This window comes from Vanacampus margaritifer, chromosome 6 (assembly GCF_051991255.1).
Source record: "Vanacampus margaritifer isolate UIUO_Vmar chromosome 6, RoL_Vmar_1.0, whole genome shotgun sequence".
In the NCBI taxonomy this organism is placed as follows: domain Eukaryota; kingdom Metazoa; phylum Chordata; class Actinopteri; order Syngnathiformes; family Syngnathidae; genus Vanacampus; species Vanacampus margaritifer.
Genome location: NC_135437.1, coordinates 6,210,592 through 6,230,544, shown reverse-complemented (window position 1 = coordinate 6,230,544; position 19,953 = coordinate 6,210,592). Strand labels below are relative to the sequence as shown.

The 19,953-nt window shown below is 40.5% G+C and overlaps 1 protein-coding gene across 2 annotated transcripts in view; it reads left to right on the top strand.

Moving 5' to 3' along the window:
• Positions 1 to 2,774: 2,774 nt before the first annotated feature.
• LOC144053342 (septin-7-like) overlaps positions 2,775 to 19,953 on the top strand; it is a 31,886-nt gene continuing 14,707 nt past the window's right edge. The window contains exons 1-3 of one of the 2 annotated variants that reach the window (XM_077567715.1): positions 2,775 to 3,068; positions 5,455 to 5,554; positions 16,080 to 16,186. In XM_077567715.1, coding sequence (XP_077423841.1) covers positions 3,030 to 3,068; positions 5,455 to 5,554; positions 16,080 to 16,186 — 246 coding nt within the window. In that variant the 5' untranslated portion in view covers positions 2,775 to 3,029. Of the gene's footprint in view, positions 3,069 to 4,851; positions 5,011 to 5,454; positions 5,555 to 16,079; positions 16,187 to 19,953 lie in introns of those variants that run through there. The other variant, XM_077567714.1, reaches the window with a different exon arrangement.

Here is a 19,953-nt window from a genome sequence, read left to right as displayed (position 1 = left end):
TGCAGGTGACAGGCATTGGTGCGCTTGCTGAAGTCCGCTGTGTACAGGCGGAAGAGTTAAAGACAGTTTCTTGTTGTGCCGTGGTGGTGCATGTCAGACTTGCAGTCCCTACATACTGGGCAAGGTGAGAGGCAGACCTTGCACGCTTCAGTTTCTCAGCAGGTTGGGTTGTATTGTGATGAAAGTCATGAAGAAATTCAAGAACGTTATCCTCACACTCACTGCGCAGGCCCCCCCCCCCCCCCCCCCACACACACACACACACACACACACACTTTCTCCTCCACAAATGGCAGGCTAATAGGCAAACTGAATTGGGTCGATGAGCTCACAAGGGGGCGCAGTTGGACAAAGACCAATCTCTCTAGGACAGGCTGCATCACCAACCTCCAAACCGAGAGCTACTTCTAGACAAAACCCTGAAACAATTTTTCTTTAGCCACAGGTGCTTCTATTCAACAGGTGGAGACGAGCTTGTATACCTGCCGGTTGAGTAGCGCTTGTGGCTAAAGGGTTTATACTTTCTGGACTATAGATTCCCCAACGATGCTTCTTAGGTATTGACTAATGCGAAAGGTTGCTACCAGTACTCGCCAGAAGGTGGGCAGCCGTCAATGATAGGCAAACTGAGAGACGGAAGTGCCCACCTTTGCAAATTCAATTCAATTAATGGTGCTCTATCAGCGGATGCATTTCATTCTCTGTGGAATCGACCCTCGCAGCTGGAGAGGAGCCAGATGAGGTGGCTCGTGCATCTTGTTATGATGCCCCCTGGACGTGTCCCTGGTGAAGTGTTCCGGTCATGTCACACTGGCAGGAGGCCCGAGGGATGACCCAAGAAATGCGGGAGAGACTTTGTCTCTTGGCTGGCCTGGGAACACCTTGGATCCCACTGGAAGAGTTAGATAGGAGAAAGAGAAAGAAAGTTTGGGCTTCCCTGCTAAAGCTGCTGCCCACGTGATGTGACCCCATATAAGGGGTAGAAGATGGATAGATGGATACGCAACAGTGTTTTGTTTTGTTTTTTTAAATAAATCTCTGCTAGTGTTCACATTTTCAAATGATCACACAGTACAACATTCCTCGAAAGTGACAATGTCCCATCAATGGTGAACTATTCTCGGGCTACTTGTGGTAATTGGAGGCTACCTAATGCACCACATCACAGGCACCACAATGCTGACCCCTGCTCGAGATTCTTCAACAAACTTGACTTGCGTAACCCTAATAAATTGAAAAGTAATGCCGTATTTGAAATTTAGTGAGGACTTTGTGTCTTGAAATTTGAAGGTTAAGATTTTAGACTTACTTTTGATCAAGCATGGGCCGATTACCAATTTGACAGTTTATCATGTTTAGCTTTTTTAATCGAGGTTTCAATAACTGCTAATACTGTCTCACGGACAATGAGCTCTTGATTTCTATTTTGAGGGGACTTCTAAGCAGGGCACAATTTGATTGGCTGCTGCTTGCAGAGTTGAGTAAACAATCCACCTCTTTTCTTCCCCTTCTTCTGGCAAACAGGGAAGGGAGGGGTGAGTAGTTACAGTGAGAGGGCAGATGATGACAGAGAGCAACTGCACTTACTTCAGCATACATGCCGTTTTGCTATGTTGAGTGTCCTAAAATAAACCAAGACAAAACAACAAAAAACATAGTTCTAGTGTGTACCAGTTAGCCCCAAGGACAATATGAGTAGCACGGGTATCATAAAAATAGCTCACTAGTGATGGGACAATGTGACTTGCTAACAATAATTAAAACAGAAGAAGAATGTTAATTGAATGTTTGTTTATTAACATGATATATGTTTCTTAATGTACCAAATATTCTATATTTTGTTTAAAAAGAAAATTTATTGTGTTAACGGGGGAAACAATGATGTTTTTATTTACTCAAATATTTGAAAATAAATGAATGAATGCTAAACTATCTCCTTAAATTGAGTACACGTTTGTGTTCTCAAATGCTCTCCAATTAAATGCATTGAAGGTAAAAAATTTAAATTATTTCTATGAAAGATTGACAGATGTTTTTTTAATTGAAAATAATAATAATAATAATATTAATAATAATAACAATGTCCTTCCTCCCAATCCATGTATTAATTATTCTTTCTTTCGGTCTAATTGGGAATAAAAATAAATTTAAAAAACAGTGTGAAATGACAAATAAAAAAACGATTTTAGGCCAAAATAAAAATATAAAACAGGATTCAGGACTCAATTTGACTAATATTTAATTGATCATGTTTACGTTGGGTGGATATGGCATAGTTTGCACTTTTCATTTTTGACAGAATCTGTACTGAAATTGCTGTTTTTAACAGATAACTACATTTTTTCCACCAAATACAGTCATAGCATTTAACTCGCCTACTTAAAACATTTGCGTGCCACAATTTCCCATGACTTCCTACAAAGAAGCGCTTGCTACTATCACAAAACTGCTCACTCAGGACTGAACTAGGGCTTCCTGTTGCTAAAACAAAATTCACACAACACAGGAAGTTTACCAAAGTTGTTTTCAAAACAAGAGTTAAAAACCTTAAATGCGCGGCTTCAACGTTACTTGCGATGTTCTCTATTAAAACACGATTTTATTGGGTATTGTTGTACTAAGTAAACACCTAAATGTAGCTAGAAATTAGCTTATTTTATTAAATCAAACACTCAAACACAATAATGTTTACGCTCAAGAGCCACTTGACCTCGGAATCTAGTCTTATATTGAAGTGTCCAGACGGAAACAGTATTGCGTACATTCATGGAAAAGCCGTAGTGGACAAAATCAAGCAGCGTATTTTCTTCTCTGAGATTCTTCTGCTCGCGGTGTCAGGATTTTCGTTTGGCGGCCATTAAAATATATATTTTTGTTTAGTTTGACGCACCGTGGTTTAGTTTATTGTCACGAAGGTACACTTGGGAAAAGCATCTGCACATTTCTTATCATTCCGTCATTCTCTTGGACGCTTTTCGGCGTATGCCTCGGTGACTGTCCATTGCAAGCTGGGCGGTGACAGCATTACAATGATCGAGCGACCAGAAACTGCGATTCCCAACATTGCTGTAAGTCATGTATTTCTTCGGAATAGCCACGTGTAGACATTGAAATTGTTGTATGGTTGCAGGAAAAAATAACAACTGTACCCTCTTTGCAAAGTCTCGATCCTGTCATTCAACCTGGTTTCTCACGTTAGCAGCCCCAGTTAGCTTCGTCCCCTCACATGCACTCAATACCTTTGAGAATTCGGCCGTTTACGCGTAGTCGTTCGTTAAAATTACACATTCTTAAAACGTAAGACACAGAATCTGACATATTTAATCGCTCTACCTGTGCCTTCGAAAGTTAATAAAAAAAGTGTTTAAAGGTTCCCATTATAAATCGGGATTAGTTTAACTACAGCGAACGCATTATTTAAATAAAAGGAAATTGTTGTAGAAGACGGGTGGATGGATGTATTATATAATTTGGTAGGCTAATTTTAATTCATTTAATGCAGTACGGTAATGTGTTTTCATTGTAGCAGAAATTAGGAATGCACGGAAGCGCCACAGAAACTGCATGCTTCTCCTACTTTAAAATGCTATTTAAGAATCGACACGAAATGATTAAAAGCTGCCAATGCAAATTGAACAGAGGGACTTGCAGCATAATCAGCACTGGATTCGTGTGCATATGTGTGATGTCATGTGTGTAATGCAGTGAACCAAGCAGTTACTATCACCAGACTGGACTGGGGGAAGGGTTCACATGAAGAATATGGCTGAGCTTTCCAGCCTTTTTATTCACTTTCTCATCTCCTCTTACATATCTTTCCACCGGTGTACTACATTACAAAGCGAATATAAAGCTCAACATCCAAATTTAGCAACCATATTAGACTGAAACCCTTTTCGCTTCACATCTGTTATTCTACACATCTTTGTGTGTATGCACGGTTTCATTAATATTTGTTACAAGCCACTTTCACCCTTTGTTCACTTGGGGAAACAATCTCTTCTATGCAGTTTGTCATATTATCTGAGCTGTGCATGAAAGTGTGAAGATCATCAAAGAGGGCTTCTTATGTAATGGTATGCAACTCTCCCTTCCCACGTACACTCACAAGTTGAGTGAGGCCCAATCAAATATGGAATCGGTTAAATGCTTCAGGCTAGATTATTGGAATTGCGAGGATATTGACAAGGCAGATGGATTGAGTCCTGTTTTTCGAATGCAGTGTTTCTGTCCATAATGGACATTGTTGGATGTCTGTGGATGTTGATGTCTATTGTAGTGCAACGTTAATGGATGTAACACTTGTTTTAGCATGTACAGTGTGGCTGTGCTGACAAAATTCAGACGCCAGGCCTTCTTAACCAGTTTAGCCTGCTGTGCATCCACTTTGTACAGGCTCCAAAAAACTGAAAATCATCCTGATTTTAAGTGAGTCACCTGACTCTTACTCAGACTTAAAGAGGCTTCAGTTTGAGTGACTGTAATGGGGGAGAGTGAGATGAAGGAAGAGTAAAAGTCTTCAAAGCAACTGTTTTCAGATACTACAAAACTCTGATGGCAACATAAAAGTAACTGTATTTTACTTGAATGCCTTTAGGATTGTGTTACTGACGGTGACCACAAGTGCATCTCACTGGTCACTGGTTGGTTTCCAATTATTTATTTATTTGTCATTATTTTTTAGTTTGACTGCATGTTATGAAACTTTGTCTATCATTTGAGTGCAGAACTGCATTTTCCCATTCACAGTTCACACTATGCGTGGCAGAGCCTGAAAGGTTGGTCAGAGACGGGGCAATCCAGCAATCAATTGTTTTTGCCACTCCTAGCGTGTAGGACAGTTTGGCAGGCGGGGGTGGTGGGTGCAGCAGGGGGTCATTTGGGAGTACAATGCTAGATAGGGAGTCATACAGAAGGGAAGCGGAGCTGGGCAATACCCCACTGATCGGACAGATAGCAGCCGCTATTGACCTGAGACCTTCATCACAGCACATGGAGATTATTCAAAATGTAGGATATTTACACAATGGGATGTTACATGTTGTGTTCGTTTTACTCCTCTGCATGTATTGGTGTAAATGTTTTTGTCACTATTGAATTCCTTCTATTCATTTCATTGCATCAGCAACCCCTAATCTTTCTTCTCCCAGGTCTGTCCCTTCACCTCTTTCATCTGTGCATTGCCAGGAGCTCTTTAGTTCAAAGTCGCATTGTTTCTGCAAGACACAGCAATTCTAATTGCAGGTTCATTTCAAACAGGATTGTTTTGACTCGTTTCACAGATGCAACGAGTCAAAAACAAGCCTTTGTATACGCGTATGTCTAACAATTTTCTTGCATCAATAATGGTTTATTGATGATATTTTATGGCAAATAAAAAACGTTCACGTGTAGATAATTTCTGTACTGCGTTACTTCCATTAAATAAATGTGTTTGTGTCTTTTGTGTATCAGCAGCGGAACCTGGAGGGCTATGTGGGATTCGCTAATCTTCCCAACCAGGTCTATCGGAAGTCCGTTAAAAGAGGCTTCGAGTTTACATTAATGGTTGTTGGTAAGTGAGAAATATTTTACACTTGTCTACTCTTCCCGGCATGCTTTTAAGGTGTGTGTTGTGTTGGTGGGTCATCAACACTAGTTGAAAGGACTCCAAATATTTGAGGCATTCAGTACATTCATCTGCTCAAGGTGAGGAGTTGACAGTAAAAAAACAAACAAAAAACAATCATGCATTGGTTTCTGGCCCAGTGTGGCTTTGCTGCAAATCATCCACTCATAATAATTTACGAAGATATCACTTGTCTGAGCTGGAGAGTCCACATGTTCTTCTCAACCAGCAGATTTATTTAACGAGCTCCCGTACCTGTCAGTTGAGTCGAACCTGTGGCTAAAGCCAAACTGTAATGGGGTTTTTACTCTCTGGACCTGGATATTGTTTGGTCTGGAGACAGTGCCACTGAGGAAAAGACAAAAGGCAAAGCTGGAGGTGGCAGAGAGGAAGATGCTGAGGTTCTCTTTGGGAGTGACCAGGTTGGATAAGATCAGGAATGAGTACATCAGAGGGACATCACATGTTAGAGGCTTTGGAGATAAAGTCAGAGAGGCCAGACTGAGATTGTTTGGACATGTCCAGAGGAGAGATAGTGAGTATATTGGCAGAAGGATGACGAGTTTCCAAATGCCAGGCAGGAGGCCTAGAGGAAGACCAAAGAGGAGGTTTATGGATGTAGTTAAAGAGGACATGAAGGTAGTTGATGTAAGAGCACAGGATGCAGAGGACAGGGTTAGATGGAGGCAACTGATTCGCTGTGGCGACCCCTGAAGGGAAAAGCCGAAAGGAAAAGAAGAAGATTATTTACATTATTATTTTGATGAAGGTTGGGTATTGAGTTAGCTCTGTTGTTACACTACAGCCGAGATGATAACACAACAGTCACCTTTCTTCTATGTCATCCTGACTAATTGATTCACGCTCAATCCACCAGTTACAATAATGTAACAGTTGGATTAAGCAATGTGACATTGGTTACTTTTGAGCGAGTTCATTAAAAGAAGTCGGTGCAGTGTGCATGCAAGAGAGTATGATTTAGTGAGTTTTGTGTGATAAGAGTGACTTACTACTACAATTGCAACTCCGCTGATAATTTGTGGTAGCTTGTTTACATCACATGCAAATAGCAGGGATGTGATTTTTCCGCTAATTCGCGGAATTCCGCTTTTTTTATCCCCCCCCCCAAAAAAAAATCGATTTTTTTTTTTTTTAGTAGTTCATTGTGTATGCACATGACTCCGACAGATAACATCTTCTGCTATAACAAAGACATTTGTGGTATGCTCTAATATGAGTTACTTTTCATTTGGTCATGATATAATTATTTGTTCATGACCCCCCCCCCCCCCCCCCCCCCCCCACTGGGCACTGCCCTGGACCTAGCTGGGTGCCAGCGGCCCCCAGACCCCCGGCTAAATTTTCAGATAATTTCACTTTGGTCAAATCACATCCCTGAAATAGATAGTCATCTACAGCACTGCTTGAGGAGCATGGAGCCTAGGTAAACATTGTACAATACATCGGGCTGGGCAATCATGGGAAAAAATAGTAATTGCGATTGTTTTTATTGATACTAAAATCATGATTAATAACAAAATATTGATTTCAAAACTAAATTTTATTCTTGAACATATTAAATTCACTTGCATGTTATTTCTGCTTCAGCCACACCTTTGCTGCATTGCATCTTTGCACACATTAAAACTGTAAAAAAAAAAAGAATTTTATTTGTTCAATTTTTACAATTATTATTTGTCTTTTTTTTATTTTTTTATTTAGGGCTGGACAATAAATCAAATTAATTTGATTAATCATCATTTGAGCGTTAACATGCAGTGTTAACATGTGACCAAATATGGGCATAGTTTACGGGCCCCTTAATAAAGCGCTGTTCATGCGCTTCAGAGGTCACTTGACGGAAAGTTTGTGTTTCATTAATAATGACACACTTGTAGCATTATTTATCAGTGGACAAAGTAGGACCATAATCAAATGTAAAGTGAGAACTAAATCAGATTTAAATGCCTTGTGTGCTAAAACAAATTAAATAAATATCTAATAAGTTTCATGTGATGCCCGGCGGGGTAGGGGCAGAGCATAAAGAAAACCCCGCAACAGGGACCGAAAGGTGTACAACCCAGTTTAATTTAAAATAAAGACTGGTTCAGGGCTGTATTGGCCATTGGACTGGTCTCATTGCCTCCCGTCATGTCAGACAGACTTGATTGATATTGTTAATTAGACTGCTCATGTACATTCTGGCTTAACTTTATTACATCTTTACAAACAATCCGTGTCAAAATCGCAAAAAAAAATTAAGAGTTCTAAAGCATTTATTGGAGCCAAACACACGCAAGAGGGCGGCTACATATGCGTCAGAAACAAGACAAGGTGGCATCTATGTTATAAACACCATTAGAGCAAGACTCCTCTAAGTAGCATGCAAGCTAAACCATCCAGCATTTGCCGTGAGGACTATTACTATGGTTTTACACCACCAAAGTGCAATAACCGACCCAGATTCCACCGTTGGCCACAAATGCACTTAACAACAGATGAAATGGACTTTGCAAACGAGGACTCTGTGGAGGAGGTTAGAAATACACTTGCTTAGTATTAGCATTAGCTAGTAGCATTAGCAAGGACGAAGCTACAATGAGCGAGTACTCATGAGGTGGATGGATTTAAAACGGGACCAAAGACAAAAACAAGATCAGGTTGATGGTGCGGGATCCTGGAGCATAAAGTAAGTTATTTGAAAAACCTTTCCGTGCGGTCGGTATTCTGCATCAAAGGCCAGCGTATGCTTAGACAACTCAATATGTTTGAATGAGACAAGTGAATATGTCAGGCTTAGTAAATGTATGATGAAAATAAAGCGCTGTTTAAGTGCACTCCATTTAACATTTTGATCAAATTGGATTTTTCATATGTTAGTCTATGAAGTGTCTTTCAGAAAAAGTACAATAAGTAAGCGATTTGAGTTAAAGTTGTATTCAAGGATTTTCTCGAAAAGGAGAAGCTAAACGTTCATCTATCACTTTTTTTAAAAATGCGTACGCGGAAGACCAGCCTACCAGCGCTTCAGCTCATCCAGGGAAAACGCTGTCAGGAACGTGCAAGCTCATCTTCATCTTCATCAGTCTCTACGGCCGGCCTCGTTTCATAGACGGATGTCCTCTTGCGGCTTTCCGCCATTTTCAAAGTATGCGGTGGGATCGGTGGAGATCCAACAATGAATGGCTGAGTCCGAAGCTCACCAGCTACAAGCTACAAACACTCTAAGTGCGCATGCGCAGCTAGGAACGTGCACGCACGGCGTCGAGATGTCAGATTGATTGACGAGATCGAGAACCAATCGTTAAGATGATCCACCCGGACGACGCAGCAACAAAACATCCTTCAATACACCTTTAATTCAGGGCTTGGTCATTGGCGTGAATGAAAATCTCATGTGCAATAATTTGAAGCAATATCACCATTCACCATCCCTGACCTAATGGATCCTGTTTGTGGTTTCTCTCGCATGGATTTGGGTGTGTTGGGGTTGAGGGGAGATTACCTGAGTAATCATAAGAATCAACGAAAAAGATTTGTTTGTGACAGTCTTATATTGGACATTACAAAGACCACTCTTAAATAGCGTAATTACCAAGCATTGTCATGCATATTGTATCTTATGTCTAAAGTTAACGCATGACAAATTTGCCACTGATGAAATGTAGAAATTGGTAGTTTGTCGTCTTGCTCTAGGCTTAACTTTGAAAAGACACAAAGGAAACAGGAATTGGAACCCTAATTGACCACTCAACCACCTCCTGAACCAAGCATCCCCCAAGTTGTATGGGGAAAGAAACAATGGAATGAAGCTGCTTTGGTTAACTTGGTCACACCCTAAAATGGAATGTGGTCCCAAACTGTTCCGCTGATGTTTTATTTTCTTCAGTCCTCTGATTTTTGTGTTTCCGCTATCCAACTCTTCTTCCTCTCACTTTGCCATTATGGGAGTGGGGAAATCTGCTTCCTGTGTCTTTGTCCAGCTGGCAGTTATGACAGAAAATCCTGGAGAGCATTAGTGAGATCCATTGCCAATGCACAAATCTCAATAGAACAGAGTATCAAGACCTTACTTGTACCATGTTCTAGATTTGTTTTTCTTGATTGCCTAAAGAAATTTAGAATGGGGTGAGTTATATTCCTTTTATGAATGAAGATGGTAGCAGTAATGTGACAAGTAACCACCATCTTTGTGGAATGTTCACATAAACATGGATTGAGCACTTAAAATGCCTCTAAAACCCTTCATAACAAAAGACATGGTAACAAATGACAGTTCCTTCAATGTGGGTGCTTTCGGAAATACACTACGAGCGTGCACCGCTTCAGTCCGACTGTTGGTAAACTCAGAGCGTTGTTCAAATGTGCCTTTCAGTTATTCAAAGTGGCCCAAAAAAGGAGTGACGGAGCCCAACGCGTCAGGCAGTACAGATGGAAGCAGTTCAAGCATAGGCTGCTGATTGCTTTGTAACACATGACACACCTGGTTTTAAACATATAATGTACCCCGTGTTGATGGCAGGGATTGAGTCTCTGTTGGACAAAACTTCAGTTTCTGACTACGGAAGAGGTTTTCTTTTTAGTTGTGATGGCGTATACCGTAATTCCAGTGTTTCACGATTCCATGTCATGATTGCTAAGCAGTTAACAAGGCTTCGCTGTCTTCTGTTAATTACTCGTCGTCACCTCTTTGTGAGAAATGTAGGTAATTTGCCGACTTTGAAGCACTGCGCAACGTGTTCAGTCATCCTAGCCAGCCAGCCAACGCTTGTTACTATCTAGTTGGTTTGGCCTAAGCAGCACTGAGTTTGCCTTGATTTTGCTTGAACAATGGAAAGCAGCGAGGATGGATAGGTCTACAGGATGGATGTTGCGCCATGTCCCAGAAAAGATTTTTGGGACTCTCTCCACATTTCAATTATTGGATGATCTTTAAAATCTGTGATTCTCAGTTTTGCTTTTTAATGTTTTCATGAGGCACAAAATGAAAATGTTATAAACTGCAGTGCGGATCCGCTTATTTCAAGCCATGATGTATTTATAATATATGCAACAACACCGTTGATCTGTTTCTGCTTGCTAATTCAAAACCACTTCAGGGAAGTTTCTTCCCCTCATTTTTTATATTCTTATTTCGCAGCTGCTATTTTGAGATACACATGCATGCTGTGGCCCGGCACGTGCCGATTCTGATTCATTCTCAAGCTAAGCGGATCACAGCCGACACTCACTTTGTCTTCAATTTTAAAGTACGTTATGTGTGGTCAGGTTTGGGCCAAGTTTTGAGTTGATGTGGGATAATTATTCTTCTGCGGGATAATTACCTTTGTCCACTGTTTTGCTTTGTCCCATGTGTCCTCGACAAAGGAGAATTATCTTTTCTAACAGTCAATCTCTTATGCTCCGATGTCACTACAGATATTTGTTGGTACCATTGATTCAAACCCTAATGTCCCTGCATGATGTGAAAGAGAGTACCGGTACATGTTTGTGCTTGGTACTAATTAGTACGGCTTGGAAGTAGAATTTGAAGGGTGCAAATGCACGAACCCTGACTGGCTTCACCTTTTATGCACTGTTGTTAATAGTAACAATACACTTCATTGCAAACATAAGTACGTCTGCTCCAGGAATACTCATATAGTAGGTTAAGTGGTTAAGAGAAGAATATTTTCTCTTGGCTCATGCTCTATTAGTCCATATCATTCACATCACAAATTCACATGGCAAAGGGATCTCGCACAAAGGCGCTTACATCACTGGCATGTGAGGTGGTCACCTTCTGCAGACCTGTGGCCTTACTAAAATACAAAAATTATTATAAATTAGCATTTTTTTTTTCATCACGTGGACGATGGATTTCAGCATATATTGCACTGCTAGTTGTTGTCAACTGTGGGCCTGTGAAGACCTTTGAGACCTTTGAGACTGGTAATTAAAGGGACAGTAATGTGAAAAAGTAACTTTTTGGAGCTTTTAGCCATGTTAAAATGCTAATTCCTCACCAAAAACATCACCAAAGTGGTGTTTTCCTCCATTTGCCCCTCCATGAGAAATTCTAGGTCATTCTACTCTCCAAGCACCAGCCCCTCCCAAACCGAGAAAGCGAGCGGGTGCTCACTCTATGATGTCATTAGGTGCAATCAAAATTGACCTTCAGGAAAAATAAAGATTTTCTAAGTCCACCGCCATCGAAAACAACCTCATTGATTTTTAGTTAATGAATGAATGAGCTGAAATGCGACAGAACTAGGGCACAAAGAGGAGAAATAGGCCAAATTGACTTGTCGCTCTGATTAGTTTGAGATTTGTTTCTGTGTTTGCTCTTTTCCCTGTTGCTATGTATTGTATAAATGTCTGCTTAAAAATATATGCATTATGATTATTTTTTTATGTTAACTGTTTAATATTCATCTCATTTTGGCAACTAGACTTTAGGACCGGTCTCACCCCCAATCCACGAAAAATTGGATTAGTAGCTGAATTGGTAACAAATTTAAAATTGTGTGCAGTGTGTCATCGGTCCAGAGTGTTCCGGCCATCTCACCCATAGTAAGCTGGAATAAGCCTTAGCTTCACTGTCTCTCAGAACAGAGTAAGTTTAAGAAAAAATGCATGGATGAAACTGATATAATTGAAGCAGGAATGTACACGGATGGAGGTGGTGCAGTATTATTTTTTTGGTGCAAAAAGTTTTGGCCGATAACAATCTAAGTCTAATCTTAGTGAAGGCGAAGAAGCCCCGTCCCCTCCCCCTCCCCTGTCCGCCCTCCTCCCCCTCCCCTAGGCTGGGGGTTCCATCCGTGGCCCGGGTCTCGGCGCTCCGGGGGCGGGGGGGTGGTTGGGGTTGGTGTTGTGCCCGCCCCGCTCCGGTGGGCCTCCGGGCACTTCGGGGGGTCCCGGTATCCGGGGGGCGAGCCCCGCCGGGGTCCCGGTGGTGTGGGTGGGGGTTTTGGTGGGCGGGTGCGCCTCCCCCCCCCGCCCGGTTGGGGGGGGCCCAGCTGGTCGCTCCTCTTAACTCACTGCACTAGTTTTGCACAATACATTTTAGGGCACATAACACACTTTGGGGGGGAGTGGGGTGGGGTGGAGACGCCCTGCAGCTCCCCTCCAAATTTTAATGCACCACACAACTGGGGGGGGGGCATCGGTTGGGGCAGGCCGCAGTATGGAGCAGTGCTGCGGTCGCCTGTCCGTGTGCCTGGCCGCGGCCTGGGGGGCCCTGAGGTGTTGCGCTTGCTCTGTCCTGGCGGGGGTCGACGGCTCCCCTCTTTGGTGGAGATTTTCATGCATGCTAGATCCACCACACCAGCATCTATCGAGACTCAGACACAATTTGTTTCTCCCTCAGGTCATTGATTCGGTGGAGGCTGGTGTCTGTGGATCTCACTCTGCTTCGTCTGTCCTTTCTACCTTTCCTCAGTTTCTCCTTTGGGCCCTTGAGGTTTCCCTGATTTGTTGGAGTTTAGATGTCTCTGGGGTTGGTGAAGGTTAGTGGCCCGGTGGGTGGTGTCTGGTCGGTGCTGGGCTTCGCTCTTCTTTCTTTTCTTTGGTCCCCCTTCGGGTCTCCTGGCGGCCCCACGACTCTGGCTGGATTTTGAAGTGTTCGGTTTAGGTGAACGGTATGGGAATTCTTATTTTTTATTTTTTTCTTTCTCACGCACGCACGCACGCACGCACAAACACACATACAAAAAAAAAAAAAAGGGAGAACAATGATGATGACATTTCAAATGATCAATACTGAGATCTCCCAGCAGAAAAAGAAAAAAAAAAAAAAAGTGAAGGCGAAGAAGCTTCTAACTAAAGGCTCTTTCTAACATTCCATTCTGCTTTTTGTAATTGTACAGAGCAGACTGCATGTTGAAATGAATTCTGAGAGCGCTATGTTCATATTTTCATGACCTTTGCTGAGTGAATCATAGGCTAGCTTTTACAGACAATGAGACATCTGAATGCTTAAGCTCACAGTTAAGGATGGTTTCTTTGCTGCTAACTCAATGCATCGGTTAGGCAGCATTGGGGTGGCAATAGCTCATCCGGACTTGAGCCATTGAGCAAGGCACTGAACCCACCCCTCCAACTCAAGAGGTGCATCACTGTTTGAACACCCATTTCACGCTGACATCTCTTTGCCTTCATTCTTGCATGTGTGTGATGTTATTTGTGGGGGTGTGCAACACAAATATACAGGCTGAGTGTGAGTTGAATTCCCCTTTGAGGGCTTATTTATACCTGCCAGAACTGAAATAATAAATGGTTCTACAGATTCCATTAAAACGGTACAACAGTGACTTTTTGGGTTTGAGTTTTTGAGTCTAGCTGCCACCTCTTCATGATTTAAATCATTGTTATTTATTTATTTTATCTTCATTTCATTTTGGGCTGTTTGTTTTGTCAGGTTGGCGTCAGTTTTGACACTAACCTCTCAACTGACATAGCCAAATCAAAGCAAACAGTCAGATGAGCACACAGGTCATTCAGCAGTTACCCTACTCCCAAATAAACACGCAGCCCATCTGTGTTTTGTGTTTCCTGTCTTAGAGTTGGAGGCAGTCCTGTGAACTGAGGAAAAATAATTCATTCGTCTCTATTACGAATAACAAATGCAGTATGCGATGGCGCAATGCCAGTCCCACCAGTGAGAACTTTGTGAATGCTGCCAGAATCATGACACTTTCCAGGGCTTTCAGGTCAATCACGTGGTATTTTCTTAGGAGCCATACAAAGGGCTATTTTATAGAAAACCCGAACGCTATCTTTAATATTTGGCCCGCCATAGCAAAATTTGTCGGAACTCGCACAGGGGCGACTCCGAGATACGAAGCAGTAATGGCTCAGTAGGTCAAATTTTGGCCCCTTTCCAAGATTGATTAAAAGTTGAATTTTCATGAAATAAAAACAGTGAAGTGTTCAAAAATCACATTAAGTAAAAGGTACACCACAAAGAAGTCAGCCATTATCTATAAATAAAGCAAAACAATAGCTCATTACCTTGCCACTGTCTAAGATATCCACATGGAGAATCACCAACATAAAGGTACCAATAAAAAGCTGACGATTCTGTTTTTTGAATTTCATACTCATTCTAAAAATTCTACCTAATTATGAGCTATACTTATGCTGGGAAGCCGCAGGACTTCCCATAAACAAACACCATGAACTTTAGCCTAACAACAGTTTCTAAGCTTGAGTTAACCAAAATACTGGCTCCTGATAGGACTATTGCCGTTTGTTCTGTAGCATAAGCTGCAGCAGTCAAGCTGACTGCCATGACTGGCAGTGGTGAATTTTCCATCAAAGGCCATGCTTGGGCATGGAAAATCAGTTATAACTTCTAACTCATTTCTCAACCAATTTTTATTAGTTTTACTTTTTTTGGTTAATGCAAAAGTGTATGCTATCAACATACCATTTGAGAAAAGCGCCCCCCTAAAAAAAGAATGTTCCTGTGAAAGGTTACTTCAAGTTCCTTTGTAAGTGGTTGTATGGCGTATTCAACAAAATGTACTTGCATCCTTGGCCTTTTTCCTTTCTTTTTATCCAGATATATGGAATTTGTTGCTTTGACCCTCCTAGCTTAGCATTGCCATAGGGATGCAGCGCAAAGGGACCCACCGGCAATAGTCAAAAATAGAGCTTTAATAAGAGACCTTACATAAACCTTTTTTAAACAGCTCTACCCCTCCCACATGCCTTAAATTTAACAAACAAAACACACACCTATCAAAACACATTCATACACTGAAAGTATTCATTAGCACCTGTTATCACACTTTGCCGTCAAGAAATCAAGATATGTAAGATCATCTGGAGGAAATGAAAAGAAGATTTACCCACGCAGTCTCTACATAATAGATATTCACAGTTGAAGATTACAGTAAAACTGGCATAAGAGAATTAAAGAGTATATTTTAACATCAAAATGTTCAAGCATATCATATACAGTGGATATAAAAAGTGCAAGCATTTAGACCCACAGACAAGCAATTAGTGAAAGTGACTGTAGTGAAGGCCTAGCGAAACATCACCAGCAAGTAAAGCCAAAATTAGGTGATGTCAAGCATGTGCTCCATATAGCACATTATGGCAGCGTAGGATTTCCATCCAAGTATTTAAAAAATAATATGGTTTTATTTAAAATGATGTCAAATGTCCAAATATTTTTCATCACCGGATAATTTGACTTATTCTACTTAAAATTCCAGAATTTTAAAGCCATATTTTTGTGAAACCCTTTGAATTAATCCACTTTAAAGCCACTGTGGTAGTGTATAAAGGTGAAATATTAAAAAACTTTCTTTCTGTTTACAACCTCAGTATTACAGCAATAAATTCATGGCAGCTTTCTCTAAGTTGTTGCCATTGTTGACTTTGCACCCGAGGTTTTTCAATATTGCGCATTCATGTCTTCAAAATAGTTCCTTAGTCTTACACCTTAGTCTTACAACTTGCCTTTGTGTGTCCATAGGTGAGTCTGGGCTTGGAAAATCAACGCTTATTAACTCCCTCTTTCTGACTGATCTTTACTCCAAGGACTACCCTGGACCATCACAGCGTATAAAGAAGACTGTACAGGTGAGCCAAAGCATTCTTTAAACCCCAATTGCATCTGACTAGTACTTTGTATTTTATAGTCATTCTTCTGTCTGACAAAGAGTTTCTTTCTTTGTGGTGTACAGTCTCAATTTTATTTGGAACATTTTCACATTTTGTGACCAGAGACTATTCAACAATGATTGAAAGGTTATACGTTGTGAAGGTTACTGGAACTGTAATTTACAAACTTTACAAGTTTTAATGATTTTAGTGAAATATGCTTTAAATGAAATTCCATGGCCATTCAAAGACACATTATTTGAACCGTGTCATGCTAAAAATAATCAAGGTGAAAAGGAGGAGAATCTGAAGAAGTAGAGCAGCAGAAAAAAAAAGATAGCATGGCAACTAAGGGAAACTTCCTGACACTGTGCCTTATGTTTTTTTTCCTTGTATGGTTATGTTAAAACGGAGCAGGAGACAGGCAGGCATCTGGTGTAGCTGTGAGGGGCGGAGAGGAAAAAAAGCAAGGGTGGGAAAGAAATGACTGAAAGTGGATCAGGGGACAGAAGAGAAAAGCTTAGTTAGGTGAAAATCCTTGTCTGTCCTTTAGTCAGTGGGGTAAAAAGTCCTGCATGGTCATAGGCAGACCATGTATGATGTCAGAGAGAGACTAAGAATTTTCTAGCCACAGAATCATTGCTTATACACAGAAATAAATACATGGCGGGTCCATCAGTTTTCATTCAAATGATTACCAGTGGGGCTGTATCTCACCATTGTATTCTTGCCACCGTCTTCTTTGGCAAATTTTTGCTGAGCATACTAATTGCTGTTACTAGCCGAAGCAGAGCCCATGATCTGGAGAATAAGAGAGCGGCCATTCAGGTGGCAAATCAAATTGAACACATCCTCTGTTGGTCTTGTCTGGCCCCTCTGTGGTCATGGCTTTGTCCACATTATCTCCTGCTACATACTTAAGAACGCTGGTGATGACAGCAAATCATCAATAAAATAAAAAGTGACATCATTTCACTAGACCCGTCAAGTATTTTTTGCCCTAAGTTAATATTAGTGTCTTATAAACTTGAATGTCTTATGTTGGCACAGTGGTTTTGATGTGCAGTAATGATGTACTTTTTTAGAGAGAGTACATCACTTTGTTGTGCAAATAGATAGTTCTTGTACATTTTTGGAAATGAGTTAATGTATAAGAGATATCTGCTTGAAGCAAAAATATGTGTGCCTTTCTGCTATATTCAGGCACCTGAGTTAAGACTGAAATGTAAAATTTTTGCCCTATCAGTTGCTTAAGGTGAACAAGTGATGCATATTGTGTGTGTAATTTATTAGTTTATATAGAATGTTTATGGATAATGTGTTTACTAGACTTTACACTGATGTGATCGGCTTTATCGTGATTAGAGATGTAACGATAATGGCAATATCGTGACATTAAAACTGCCACAATATATCGTCGCCATCATCTCACAATGTTAAAAGCAGCACATCATTTTTTAAAGTCTGTTTGATTTCCATTTGTGCAGTTCTAGCACCCTCTGGTGGCTAGTTTTTTTTTAAAATGCAGTTTAATTTTCACAAGGCATGTTTTGGCTCTTTGTTTAAAATTCATGCTAATGGTCAGATAAAGGGGAACGTAGTATGCTTGTGAACAATATGTGTAGGAATTCAATGTGTGCTTGCATATATATATATATATATATATATATATATATATATATATATATATATATATATATATATATATATATATATATATATATATATATATATATATATATATTATAATATTTTTCATTGCTGTAATGTACAAAAGCACAATATTGTATGGATGTTTTTTTTAGTATGAGCTCTTTTTTCCCCCCATATTGTGACTTTTTTTGCATCGCCAACCTCCCCACAATATTGTGATAATTATTGTATTGTGGCCTTCATATCGTGATAATATCGTATTGTGATGTTTGGATATCGTTACATCCCTAATCGTAATTGGCCGATAATTGACATTTTATGCATGATCGGTGATCGCCTGTAATGTCATAATTTGCCCGATCAATCAATGATGTCATTGATCGGATTCGCGAAATAGGACATTAGAGTAAAAACAACCTCGTTCACTGAGAAGTTGTTCTGTTCTGTTCGGTGCTAATGTAAATCTATTTTTAGCGTCATTGCGTACCGTCGAAAGTGGATACGGAAAGGCTTTGCGGAAGTTTTTTGACTGAAAAGCATTTTATTCACGTCAAATAAAAGAACTAACTACAGTATTTGTATAATTTTTATTTAATTTTGACGTCTCTGTCAGTAGTAAATCCGTTCCATCTGCAAAACTAGTCAATCAAGTTAAACAACACTGTGTCTTCTTCCTCCGCGCTCAAAAAATGCTGCTGTGGATGCTATTACAACCCTATTAAAGCTGTGGAAACTCATGGGAAACGTTGCACCGCATCATCACGTCATCCACCATTTTCATAGCTGTGGGGAATACAAAAAATGCACTTTGACAATTAAATAAACTAGCCAGTTTTGCTATGTGCACGCGCGCACTGGTGTGTTAAAAATAAAATAATTTCAAACCTTAAAAAATTAAAATAAGAGATGTAAACATTGAATCCTGATTGTGTAAAGCCTATTGTTTACTCAAGCAACTTGAGAGGAAAAGGGTCAGTGTATTTACTGTATATTCAAGAATAATCTTACATTCCAAAAGATCATGTTGTGTTTTAATTATGTCTTTGGCCTGCCAACATTTTTGAAGAATTTGTCCTTCTGTTTGACTTAACAGAAATCATCCAAACATCAGATTTTGGTTATGCTGACATGTTTTGCAACATTGGTTGATTTTGTGAACAGAGCAATGTCAAATTACTGCAGTGTGTGTACATCTGTGTGGGCGCTTGCGTGCGTGTTAATGCGTGCACAGCTGTACAGACAGTTGATTTCAAGGTTTGTGGAAGCTGAAGAATGTTTGTTTTAGAACATGAGGGCTGCAGTTAGTCAAAGGGGTGATCCTAAAATAAGTAGACGTCCTTGTGAAAGTATGTGGCTAGTAAGACCTCAGCAGAGCAACTGCAGGAAATGGTAGATCAACAATAGGCGGGACTGAATCTGAATGTAAAAGTGTATATTTTCTTGAATTTAAATCAAATTTTAAGTGAGGCAAAGTTGTGTTTAGCCCACCTTATGCCCAACCAATGTTTCTCAACTTTTACATACAGTACAGAAGACCTATCCAGTTAAAAATATCTGGCAGATTACCGGTACCTCATTCAAATAGGGCTTGTTCGCCACTCTTAATAGTGAGGAGGGAGCGAGCTTGTGCTGACATCAACAAAATCCCAAATGTACATTCTGCCATTTACTGGTGGAAGCGCATTTGATTGTTTTGTCTGTTACTCTACGTCAGGGGTGGGCACACTCGGTCCTCGAGGGCCGGAGTCCTGCATATTTTGGATGCTTCCCTTCTCCAACACAGCTGATATATGATCACCTCATCAGCAAGCTCTGCATAAGCTTATTAACGATTCTGTTGATTGGAATCAGCTGCGTTGCAGCAGGGAAACACATAATTGCATTCAGTTTTTATTCACAATTTGTATAGTGTCCCAACTTTTTGGGAATTGGGTTTATAATTTTACCGCATGGGTTCCCGCTACTTTTTTTTCCCCATAATGAGGGCGCAAATTTTCTCGCTCTCATTCTGTCTCTCCTACTGTGTTTGGGCTCACTTGGTTTGGTTTGCTCTGCATGATGCTCATGTGCTTCTTTTATAGTGTGCCCCCTTG